The sequence below is a fragment of the Serinus canaria genome, chromosome 3, assembly GCF_022539315.1.
Source record: "Serinus canaria isolate serCan28SL12 chromosome 3, serCan2020, whole genome shotgun sequence".
NCBI lineage: Eukaryota > Metazoa > Chordata > Aves > Passeriformes > Fringillidae > Serinus > Serinus canaria.
Window position 1 is genome coordinate 30,240,337 of NC_066316.1, and position 12,203 is coordinate 30,252,539.

The window sequence follows — 12,203 nt, forward strand, 5'->3', positions numbered from 1 at the left end:
GTTTGCACAACCTGCCCTCCTTCCATCCATTAGGAAGATTCCTGTGGTCGTTACCCAGGCTGAAGATTTTTTTCTCACTCATTATCTTCTCCAATAACCTTGCTGGGTAACTTCTTGAATCCTGAATTTCCTCAGGAAATGTGGCACTCTTTTCCAAGGTCTTCCCACGTGTATATCTTCTGGGAGGGGCTCATGCTTTGCCTACTGAAATTGGAGACTGCCCTAAAAACTAGAGAAAGGGAGCACTGCATGGTGTATTGAGACCTCAGCAGGGATTATGTGACTCCAGAGGCCCATTAAGCCTAATTCTGTGGTTCTCTAAATAGGCAGCTGAACTGGAACAAAGAATATTTGCCTTTACAGAGAGGAAGTCAAGGTTGGAGGGAGGTGCAGCCAACAGAAGATGGCCCTCCAAAAACACCTGGGAAGTGAATCGGTGGGAAGGAAGGAGCAAGCAGGTGGTTTCTACAGATTGGGAAGTAGGGAAAATGAAAATCAAGTCCCTCAGCAAAACTATAGGGACTGCTTTAACAGACAAGAATACTGCAGAGTTCATTCACCCCTAGCCTCAGCCTCTTGTCAGCCTGCTGTGACCCATACAGTTCTGTATTTGTGTGCATGAGTGTAAGCAGCATGTTCTCACTTCTGTTTTCATGTTCAGGTTTAGCAAGATTTTTGACTTTTTGGAAAAACAAGCAGGAAGACAGGTCACTGTGCAGTGAAATGATAGCTTTAACTGGTGAAATGAACAATTTCAATTTTTTTCAGTCTTTTGAACCTTCAACACATTTAGTCAGGACTGCAATTGAGAAACTAATGCTTTCTTCCAGATGCTGCTTAGCTAAGTTCATTAAAGTAAAAAGTTCTGGTACACTTAGCTTACAAGGCTGCCTTTCACTTTAAATATTGATGGTAACTGCATTTCTTCTGAACCTGAATTAATCTCAGCTTTAGGCCTGCACAATTGGAGATGTGGTAACAAAGTGCTGGCCATTACAGCAGCCTCCACAGCAGTCATTCCCCCTGCTCCCTCCTGCAACCTAAGCTTCTTCCAAATTCCTTCCTTCTTGATTCCATCCCTTGCAGTCATAGTGCATTTGCAGGTATTCCTGGGATATTGGGGTGGGTGGGAACTACAGTCCTTTCCCACCTAGTCACTGACCAAGCAGTTGCCTGTGTCTCTGTCACCAGCATCAGCAGTGTCAAACCCATTTATGCCGGCACAAATGAGACCTAGCAGCCATTGCTGGTGCCACTAAATTAGATTTATTATAACAGCAAAGTAATGTGAGCAAGTGTAAGTGAACATTAGGTGCTTTCCTAATAGGGCATAAATGCTCTAGAAATCATGAGGAGGGTTTGGTACAATCTGTACCGTTTCTGCTGCTGCCCTGGGAAGCAATGTTCTCTGCCCTTCATTCCCAGTCCCATTTTATCAGGACTAGGCTGTAATAGGTCAGAATTACTTTGAAAATGGTATTTAAGCTCCAGTGTCATCTAGGCAGGTTTAAAAATTCTCCCCCATTGTTTCTTTGTAGAAAACAAGCTGCTTTCCTCCAGGTCTACCAGGAAGGTCTTTTCTTGCCTCTCCTAACCCAAGCAGAAGTTAGTGCATTTGTTTTTTCCAAATCTTGCTTATATTTTGCAGCAATATAAATTTGTTTAAAGTGGTTTTATTTCTGTTTCTACTATGCTTTTTTGTGCTTTGAGGTAATTTGTTACTAATGAAGATTAATCGTTTAATTAACTGTATTCAGTTAGTTATCTGACTTCTAAACATCTCCTCTGCTCTTCTCCCAAAATTAGCATTGCAGGTTCACCATTAGTTTTTTTTTGTTTTCTATATTCTTCTTCTGGAATAGCTGTATTTTATCTGGGCAGGAGGAAGGGTCAGGCTGTGGGGCAGTCTGACACAAGTTTTGCTAATGAAAGAATTTTTCTTAGCTCAAATGTGCTTTCTGGGATCACTGTGGTTTCTTGTGAGATAAGGTTAAAAAGCACATAAGGCTTGAAGAATCTTTCCTGCCTTAGCAGGTATTTACTTATAGTAATTAGTATTAATTATTAGATTAATTAATTACACTAATTAATTAGCTGGCTATAGTAGAAGAGATCCAAAACCTGAGTGACAGACACAAACAAGTAACAGTTCACCTTACCCGCAATGGGCACAATTTTCCTTCGTGTCCAAGCTGAATTGTGCTCTTGGTGTCTTTATGTTTGGTGATGCCTTCAGCCTCCCTTAGTCAGAGCAAGCAGCTGCCAATCCATAAAACACCATGCTGAGAGCTGTGTGAAAGACCTGGTGTTGAATCCAAGTTAGGCAGGCTTCTTCAGCCAGGGTTTTGTCATTTTTTTCACTTCTTACAGATGTGAAATTCCTGTCAAATTTACTGAAAGCACTATTGTGTCTCCAAGGAACCATAACTGATTGATGTTTCAACACTTGACTTAGGCAAATAATTGATGATGACTGTTGAGTTTTGCTTTGAGATTTGGGTTGAGTTAAAAGTGACACAAGATTCATCACTGCGTGCAGCCAGAGGAACCAAAGCAGGAGAGAAAAGTCACACTCAAAAGCCTTGGGAATGTGGGGTTTAGTCTTCTTTCTCCTGCAAAATATTGGAGAGGCATCTCCAGGTGTTGCAAATACACAGTCAAAGAGGTGGTTTGACTCAACCTAAAAAGGTGGGGAGTGGCATATCAAATCCATTTTCCTTGCATGGTTCACCATGCCAAACACCTAAGAGCCACATCAGTGCAGGATAAGAGTCCCTCCAGCCAAATACCTCATTGTCAGTGTTGGTCATAAAACAGCAGGTGCTGGAGGAAGCACCACATGTGACACTTCTTCCCAAACATACCAAAGCTTCACAGCAACTATCAGTGTAAACAGTTTGTTACACATCTCTGGAATGGAACAGTCATCCAGACTTGCTGTGCCTTTTTTTTTTTTTTTTTTTTTTTGTGTGTGTGTGCCCAGGTTGTTGGATCATTTCTTTTCCTCTAGTTTTCAGTTGTGTTGGAAATAGAAGATGGATGTGGTCAGCTATGCAGACCATCCCAATGCACATTTGATTTACCATTTTGTTGCTACTCCACAGTTTGAGATGCTGACGGGATCATTACCCTTCCAGGGAAAAGACAGAAAGGAGACCATGGCACTCATTCTCAAGTGAGTATCAAAACTGCTTTCATTCTTCTAACTGTGAGTTAGCTCTACCCTTGGGAGACTCCACAGGGCCCAAGTATTTGATGACAATAATGATGGGTGTAATGAACTTTCCAAAGCCTTGCAAGGTGTGAATTTAGTAAGACACACATAGCCAATACCTGTGCTTAACTCTAAAATTGCCTTCAGAATAAACAGTAGGAAGTGAATTACTGAGAGGGCCTTACAAAACAAATTTATCTTACTTTTTGTGATAATGTCAGTGTTGACAAAATGTGGGAAAGTCAGATTTCTGCAGGACATCTTATATTTTGTTGTTGCCAGTTTCAGATCTTTTCCTTTACGATGTCCCATTCATTTAATGTTAAATGCAGACAAAAGTATCTGAAGCTCAGTTTGCTCACTAGTGCATTTTTTCATGTACTGGTGAATGGCCAAGACAAAAGTTTTATTCTCTTTAAATAGTATGCAGTTTAGTATAAATTTTTTTTCATTAAGTTTGATTTAAATTCCTCTTAATTCCCTAATTTACTTTAGCAAAATAAAAAAGTGAAAAAATTCTGTAGCAAAATTACCTATTTAGGTTGCAAAAGTTTTATGAGATTCATTAGAGCCGCTCTGCCTCTAGTGCAGTCAGTGGTAAAACCTTCCTTGAGATCAGCAGAATAAGATCAGCTTCTCTCTCATCACTGCATTATGCTTAGGTAGCCTTTGATCCCAGATTTCACTTGTCTGCCCATCCTGATTGCTACAGTTCAGCTGTTTCTGCCACAGTGGGATGGAAAAAAAAGCTTGAAAAATCTATTTTTTTTTCAAGTGTTGTGTTCTTTCAGAGCCAAGCTGGGAATGCCACAGTTTTTGAGCATAGAAGCCCAGAGCCTGCTGCGAGCCCTCTTCAAAAGGAACCCCTCCAACAGATTAGGTACGTGTGGTTTGATCAGCACCTTTGTTATGTGCTCCCTGCCTTGTCAGGGGCAGAGTTGTACCTCTCAGCTCATCTTTTCCAGTGGTTATCCTCTTCATTAGGTGGCATATGGCATTCCTTCCCAGAGCACAGTGAGCCCTCAGCATCACTAGAGAAATTTGTAAGGAGTACAGGCAAAGCATTGAAATCTAAAACATGATACGAACTTGTGTTTCATTTTTTTGGTAAAGAGGGTGAGTGAGCTGCCAGTTTTTATAAATTATTTAAGATACCTGCTGTGTATGATAATATAAGGAACTGAGAAACAAGTGTGGTTTAAAACCTGTATAACTTAGCTGCAAAGCTCAGGTTTCATCTCTCCCATTCTCAAATGCTTTTCAATCCTGTCTTGTTCTGTCAGCTCTTGCAGTAGACTTTATTCTTAATTACCCAAATACATCATCTCCTTTTCACTGATGTTGATGCCTTGGAGTGGCTACCTAGAACAGAGGCTAGACAGAGTTAAGAGAATAAAGTGGGTATTTATTAAAGGTCTTTACTAGATACACCTTGGGCAGTGCAGAAGCCTCCCAGAGGCTACACCCAGGATGGACAATGGTCAGGAGTTTTTCAAACACCCTAAGTTTGGTCTATTTGTATATCAGGGGCTGATTCTCCAATTGCAGCTTCAGGTAATGAAGCCATGTTAGCCCAGCTGGCTCCCCCACAATTCACTTTTGTTTATACTTTTTGGGGCCTGGGACTGTGGTGTGTCCTTGGATCTCAGGCCTAGAGGGATTGGTTTTGTTTAGCAAAACGTGCAGACAGTTACCTACACTTTATATGGAGTTTAGACCTGTGCACTAATGCAGTATGGGATGTGAAAGATATAAAAGCTAAAATCTTAAGGCATCAGTGTGTCTTCACCCTTTGTTCATAATCCTGTTTAGATTGTGATAAACTAAACATATATATTGGATAATGTATCTTATGTCATCTGTACCTATGGTTATGGGTTTTATTAGGAAATTAATTGCATTTGATGAGGTCATGAACAATGCCTGTGGCATGACTGCCACTGCAGATTTTGTCATTTTTCCCCACGGGCATGTGGGGACAGCCCACTCCAGCCCAGGGCTGGGTGGCAGTGGGGCCAGTCCTGCAGCATGTCACTGGGGCCCCTCTCCTGCCAGGGGGATCCCATCTGGCCCACAGAGGGAATGCCTTCCTGTTTGTGTTACCTCTTCATCCAAATGGTAGCCTTGTCTTTGATGTACTGCAAACACGAGAGTGGAAGAACACATTTTCTCAGCAGGTTTCAGTTGCTGTCAAGAAATTTGTTTTATACTGAAAAAAAAAGAGTATTGGGATTTCACTTTTCAGAAGAATTAGGTGCTGCACCAAATATGAACTTTTTGCCACTCCCTACCTCTGTTTCTGCTGTTTCCTCCCTGTCTCCATCTCTTGATTTTTTTATGCTGCTCTGCAAGCTTTGTGGCTTCTTACAAGTTTCTATCCATCCAAATGGAGCTCCAGTGAAGTCAGTGGGAGTTTCTGGATACCAGTCCTTGAAAAACTGCTCACTAAAAATTTGTTTTAGCCAAAACAATTCTAGCCCTCATATGTTAGTAATGGGGAATTGCTAGGGGTCAGGTTTTTAAAACCTGAGGTGACTGGGAAGGCTTGTAGGAAAAAAGAAAGAGAGAAGGGAAGGAAAAGGAAAAGGAAAAGGAAAGAAAGAAATTATAATACAAATGTCCAAGGAAATAAAATCCTAAAAGATAACAAAAAAGTAGATCTTACTGTTTCAGGGATAACTGTGGAATGCTCCTAAAGGCATTCTCTGTTTTAACTGATTGAGAATCTGCACAAAGGAAGTTGGAAAGGAACCTGTTGATAACAAAAGAAGAAAAGCTTGAATAGTTGGCCTAAATACTGAACAGAAGTCAGTAGATAAAAGGACTGCTTCAGCCTTGTGGATTTTAGCTTTTTCTGGGAAAGGAATAATAATATTTAAAGAAAAGTAGACTTAGATATCCCAGTTTGAAAAATCTTAGGAAAATTAATGAAGCATGCTAAAGTACGTGAACCATACTCTGGATCAAACACTTGATTTCAGCCATTGTTTCATAAATTTGCAAATATGGAAAGTGCATTTAGTTCCAAAATCCAGTATAAGCATTGGCAAGATAAAAGATGCTCTTTTTGCCATTTGATTTTGGTATCTTAACAAACAGAAGTAAAGATTGATGATGTATACTGAAATTTTCTTTGAAATTGTGTTTTGAAGCTTTGAATTAATAATGGAAGAAATATTAGGGTTGGAGTGAGTTAGGCAAGACTGAAAAGAAACTTAGTAATCTGATTTACCTGCTTCTCTTTTTAAGTCTGATGCCCATATTAATATTTGTGACAATTTTTTAAGGAATGGAAAGTCTTCCTTTGGTATCCCTGGTTTTGGGCACTGTCTGTTCTTTTCTGAGCCCATTTGCTGTACAAATAGTCTGCATGGCACTGCTTTGGTAGCATTGCTCTAAGTACAACAAATTTCAGATTATGGATAAACATAATTTTAAGTTTTTAAACTAACTGAATACCCAGACAAATAAGGAGTAAGCACTCAGAAGTAGAACTTTAGGATGAAAGTGTTGGTTTGCTACATTTCCAGGAACCAGGTAAGAGACTAGCTCTAAGGCCTGGATCTCTCAGGTAGGTAAATAAATTATTTATTATTTAACATTATTGTTTAACAAATACAAATTTAAAATTTATTCTATATAAAAAATATATTATCTAACAAACTCCCCACACTGCTGAGCAGTATGAAAGTGTCCAGGGTCCTTATAAGTAAGAAGCTGGGCCAAGAAAGTTTAAAATAAAAGTATATGCCATAGGCTCAGAGTAAAAGCCAAGGAAATCATTACTATTTTCTTAATCCCATCTTCTCAGGTAAGATGCATTCTGCTTTGACACATAGAACACTTCAGGCTTTAACTTTTTAAAATGATGAGTTCAAACAGAAAATAGCTTTCACCTTAGTCAGAGTGACTGTAAAGCTTTCTTGTAAACCCTAGAAAAATACCTCAAAAATTCTAGCTCACTAAAAAGATTCTGAAGCTTTAGAGACAGTAAAATTTTATTATCTGCAACTAAAAAGCTTGAAGCTCTTTCTAGATGAATTTGAATATCCAAGTAATCAACCTTCAGGTTCTTAGGTCTTCTTTTTCCCCCTTAGTATTTCGAGGCTCGTGTGAGCCATAATGATTCAATAATCAAAAACAATTAAAAATAAAACATTCTCCTCTTACTGTTTGCAGGCACTTTTATTGCAGGCATAAAACTTAGATAATTAAGTTCTCACTTAGTAATGTGAGGCTGCTTTTATATAAATGCCTTCTGTAATATGTTTAAGCTGGCAATTTGATCTGAAAGAATTACTTATATTCTCAGACCCTCACGGGACTGGATGGAACGTAAGAATATTGGCAGGCAATAATTTGATTGTGCTGATTATTCTTGACTGATAGGGCTTATTGTCAAATTGAAGTTAAAAAACCCAAACTCACTGGAAGCCTTAGGAGGGTGAAAGGTCTGTGGTCGTGCAGTGTGCTGCTGCATGCTGTGCTTCAGGTGTTTGCTGAGTACCCATCTCCATGCCAGGAAATGTCCATCCCATGCAGCAGGCTTTTCCAGTCATGACCTCTGCAGTGCTTTTCTTTCCTCCATGAAAGCACATCTCTCCTCAGTACCCCTGTAGATTTGCAGGTGGTAGATGAGTGGCTGGAACACGCTGAGCAAATCCAGGGAGATTCCGCTATGAGCACTGATGCTTAATGTCTCCCAGGGACTTCTGCAGCGAGGTCAGGGCTGTCCTCCTGGCTCCCAGAGCTGTTCCTGAATGCACCCTTGGAGAGGCCCAGGCCACATGGTGCTGCCTGCAGCCACAGCACACAATCCAGGAAGGGGCTCTGGGCTACACCAGCAATTCTCATGGCAGGGAAGGTCAGGGAATAAAAACTATAGGAAGTGCTGAACCTTCTCCATAGCATAAAATCAGTTGCTAAGAATTGGAAGTGAGCCACTCCTTGCAAAATGAGGCTATTACCATCCTTAATCTCTTTATTAAGCCCTTGCACTTTACAACATATTCCTTATGTGCCAGAGCTGAGGTGGCCCCAACTGGGAAAAGCAACTTTTCCAAACAAATGCCTGCCTCAACTGCATGCTTGAATTTCTTACCAAACACTGCAGCCCCCACTAAAAAAAGTAGCTGGGTTTGGACTTTTTTTTTCTTGGTCCTTTTTTCTGAAGGTTTGTGGGAAAAGGAAGAACAACAGTGGCAAAAATTGTGTCTTTCAAATAGATGACACAAGTCTGAAAACAAGCATGTCATTCTCAACACACAATGACATATCCATTAGGCTGAGCAAGAGAGAAAACAGAAGCAGTGGGGAAGGGGCAGAGCAGAGAAAACTGAATGCATTAGCAATTATCCTCAGTCCAGTTTATGCTACTAGTGTCTTACAGTGTCTGAGCATTTATCCCAGTCCTGCAAAATCAGTCTGGCACTTGGGTTTCATCCTGATGTGGTAAAGGACGTTCACTGCACGTTGCAGTTTCCAATCACCACCACTGAACTCAAAGCACTTTTCACAGATATTTCTTTTCTGAAGATTTGCTTAATGTAATTCTCTTCAGAGTAACTCTGTTGGTTTAGTCTTTCTGTTGGCATTGATAAAATCAAAATGATTCTGCCAAGGGAATCTTGCAGACTCCAGACTGTGCACTGAACAAAAATATGCTAGGGAAATAATAGAACAAGTCCTATTCTAGGACTTCTTTTCTTGTTCAGTACCCATGGACCATAAACAACATCCTTGGGGTGTGTAAGAGCAGGATAAACAGATGTTGCTTCACCCAAATTTTCTCCTACCCCATTCCTGCTTTGAGGTCAAGCAAGGGGTTTCCTGAACCTCCTGTGGTTTGTCAATGAAGTAATCTTTAACAGATTTCTTTTCAACAGACTTTCCTGGCCTCCTCATGAACCCATATCAGTATTTTGCACCACATCATCTTTTCTGAGTAATTCCATATCACACAACTGTCTGTTTCCTGAGGAAACATCTCCAGGTTCTTCTGAACCTCATTCCTGCTGGCATCATTTAGTGATCTACTTTATACTTCCTCGGTCATCTGTTTCCAGACTGAAAAGCCCTGGCTTACTCAGTCATTCCACAACATTCTTTGTTGGCCTTCTTTGTTTTTTCCTAACTTTAATCAGTATACAATTTTACAGGGGAGTGTGTCAGCTACACTCCATACTCCAGTTGCAGAAATGCAACAGACTTAGACAGTGGCAGTGCAATGATGTTGTCACTTTTGTCCTCTTTTTCTAAGGTTTGATTTCATGTTGTGTTTGCCTAGAAATGTCTGTCTGTCATGACTCACAGACTCCTCAGCGGGGCTGATCACCCCTGAGCACATAATTTTGTATTGCAGGCTGGGATTGTTCATCCTCATGTGCACCACTTGTGTTTGCCTGTACTGGAAGATTACTGGGATGGGGAATTAATCAGGAGATCATCCCTCTTGACTGTTTTCCAGCAAACCTGACAGACAATCCTGCATGTTATGTTTACAAAGTGTTTGCTTCCCGTATCCACTCATCAGGGAATGTTAAGCCGGTTGTAGGAGCAGTTCCTGATCATTGCATTTTGACAAACATTGATAACAGTCTTGTACACAAGGAGAGCAGGCATCACATTTTACCAAAGCTTCACTTGACAAGGCCTTTGTAAAGCTGCTTGTAATGTAATGTTGATATTCCCAAAGTACAGCTATTGTGTGTATAAAAAACTGAGTCCTCTGAGTGCCCCTTACAAGGTGCTTAGGAATCCCAAATCTTTTTGAGAATCAAGGTTCCTCAGCATGCTTGAGAAAAAGTAGGCTGGGTATCCTTCAGGAACTGATTCCAGAATTGCAGTGCAAAGCCTTTGCTTCCAGAGTTTAATTGTCCTTGAAATGAAAATAAAAGGTGCTAATAATAAGGTAAGATCCCCAAAAATGGCATTCTAAATGCCTCTCTGACAGTTCTTTTAATTATTACTGAGTACTGGTTTGGTTCTGTGACAGCAATGAAGCAAATAAATTGAGCTAAAGGAATAAAAAAGTCAATGTTCAGTGAAAACATAAGGCAAAAATAATGAAGGAATTAGATTCATTACCAGATCTCAGAAGACTTACCCAAAATTTCCTACAGTAATGTAACAGAAATTTAATAGTGAAGGAAACATAACCCTGAGAGTGATGATTTTGGTATTCTTTGGTACTGTGAAGATGGGGAACCTAAAACCCTGGCTTATCTCAAATAATTTTGGAGCCTTTTGACATTTTGAGTCTATACTTGCCTGTCATGCAGCTTTCTGTGCCAGTGGAGAACAGTGGCTAGTCAAGATTTGAAAGTCAGTGTGGATAGAAGAGCTGCCACTTTTGGTGGAGCCTTGCTGGGATATCCAGGGGCCTTTCCTGACCTTGCTGATGCATGCACTCTGCTGTGGCTAAAATCCCCTGTCTCACCCAAAGCCTCAGTTGGAGAAAAGTAAAAGACTCTTGGAATCAGAGTCTCATTAATGAAGTGCCCTTGTCTGTATCTGTGGCATTTTATACTGTGATGGCACTTAGACCGTTCAGAATTTCTTGGCTAGAACTGTTTAGATGGGGACTCTCACTTTGTCAGAAGAAAAGTGGGGATGGGGAGGGAGAGTGGAGAAGAGACATCATGCAGCTCTCTTTATAAGCATGACTTAATTTTGATTCTTTCATTCTCTTCTCAGGTGCTGGATTTGATGGAGTGGAAGAAATTAAGCGTCACCCTTTCTTTGTTACTATAGACTGGAATGTAAGTGGAGCAGCATCATTTTATTTTTGGCTGCATTTTTTGAAGACAATCTGCCATGCTTAGGAAAAGGATTGCTTTCTCTAACATAGAGAGCCTAACTTCTCTAAGACAGAGGAGTTAGAGCCTTTTCAGTGGGTGCCTCTGTCTCTCTTGCATGCATATTGGCAGCAGCACTCAAAATTGGAACAGTTGATCCAATTAAACACGATTCAAGTGAGACATGTCAGATGTGATTAACAGAAAGGTAAACAAGGATTTATTTAATTGCTATCAGCTACAGCTCATAAAGATGGTGGTGCAGATTATCTGAGTATTTGATTTAGACTCTTAAGAGGTTAAATCTCCCATTTCCAGCATCATAATTGTTCAAATTAACTTATTCTTAGACAAACCTGAAGGCAAACATTTTTCGTTCTTGATCTGGACATCTGCCAGTGCATCAGAGCTGCTGTTTGCCACATCCCCTAGTATTTTCTAGTTTAATCTGACTTGTGTTATGGTATTATTGTGTCTCTTCAGTATTTAATGCATTCACTCACAAGTGCTAGTACAACAGGTAACATTGATGCAGTTCTTACCAGAAATTCTGGCAAAACTGTGTGAATCTACGTGGCAGAGCCATTCTCAAACTGCTGCCCAGGACTTTGCAGTAAAGCTAATTTCTCTGTGAGAGAGCATTTCGTGGTGCCCAGGTAGCCTTTAAAAGGCCCACAAACCCATTTATTTTCGAAAAACTCATTAGAAAAATCTAATTTGGGTTGCACGTTGAAGAGTTGTCATGACTCAAAAACATATTAAAACATAATTAATGAAGGTGGCTTTTGAGACTTTCCTTTATAGTCCAGCTGACTTTTAGAGCCATTAAATATGTTGTGAAGTCTGTGTGTCTTTCCTTTTCTGCTTCTTACTAATCATGAGATTCTGTATGAAGACTTTACATTTATGAAAACAGTAAGGGAAAATGTTAAAAATAGAGAATCCAAAGACTTGCATTGATGATGATGATAATTATTAAATGCTAATATTAATATCAATAACAATAATATTATTTTCTAAATTCCCCAATATATCTGCAGTCCTCAGCTGTGCAATGAAAATATAAGTCAGATAACTACATCTTGATGTAAAAAGAAGCACTCTTACAGTGAGAGGGTTTTTCTTCTGTGTTTGCTAGGGGAGCAGCTCACTAACTCATTGTAAATAAATGAGGTTCTGCATCTTGGAAAGGT

General features: G+C 40.0%; 1 protein-coding gene across 1 annotated transcript in view; it reads left to right on the forward strand.

Moving 5' to 3' along the window:
* The window catches only part of RPS6KA2 (ribosomal protein S6 kinase A2), a 161,100-nt gene that overhangs the window by 103,536 nt on the left and 45,361 nt on the right, over positions 1 to 12,203 (forward strand). The window contains exons 9-11 of the mRNA XM_009091505.4: positions 3,105 to 3,175; positions 4,006 to 4,094; positions 10,910 to 10,974. Of these exons, the coding sequence (XP_009089753.1) occupies positions 3,105 to 3,175; positions 4,006 to 4,094; positions 10,910 to 10,974 (225 nt within the window). The remainder of the gene's footprint in view (positions 1 to 3,104; positions 3,176 to 4,005; positions 4,095 to 10,909; positions 10,975 to 12,203) is intronic.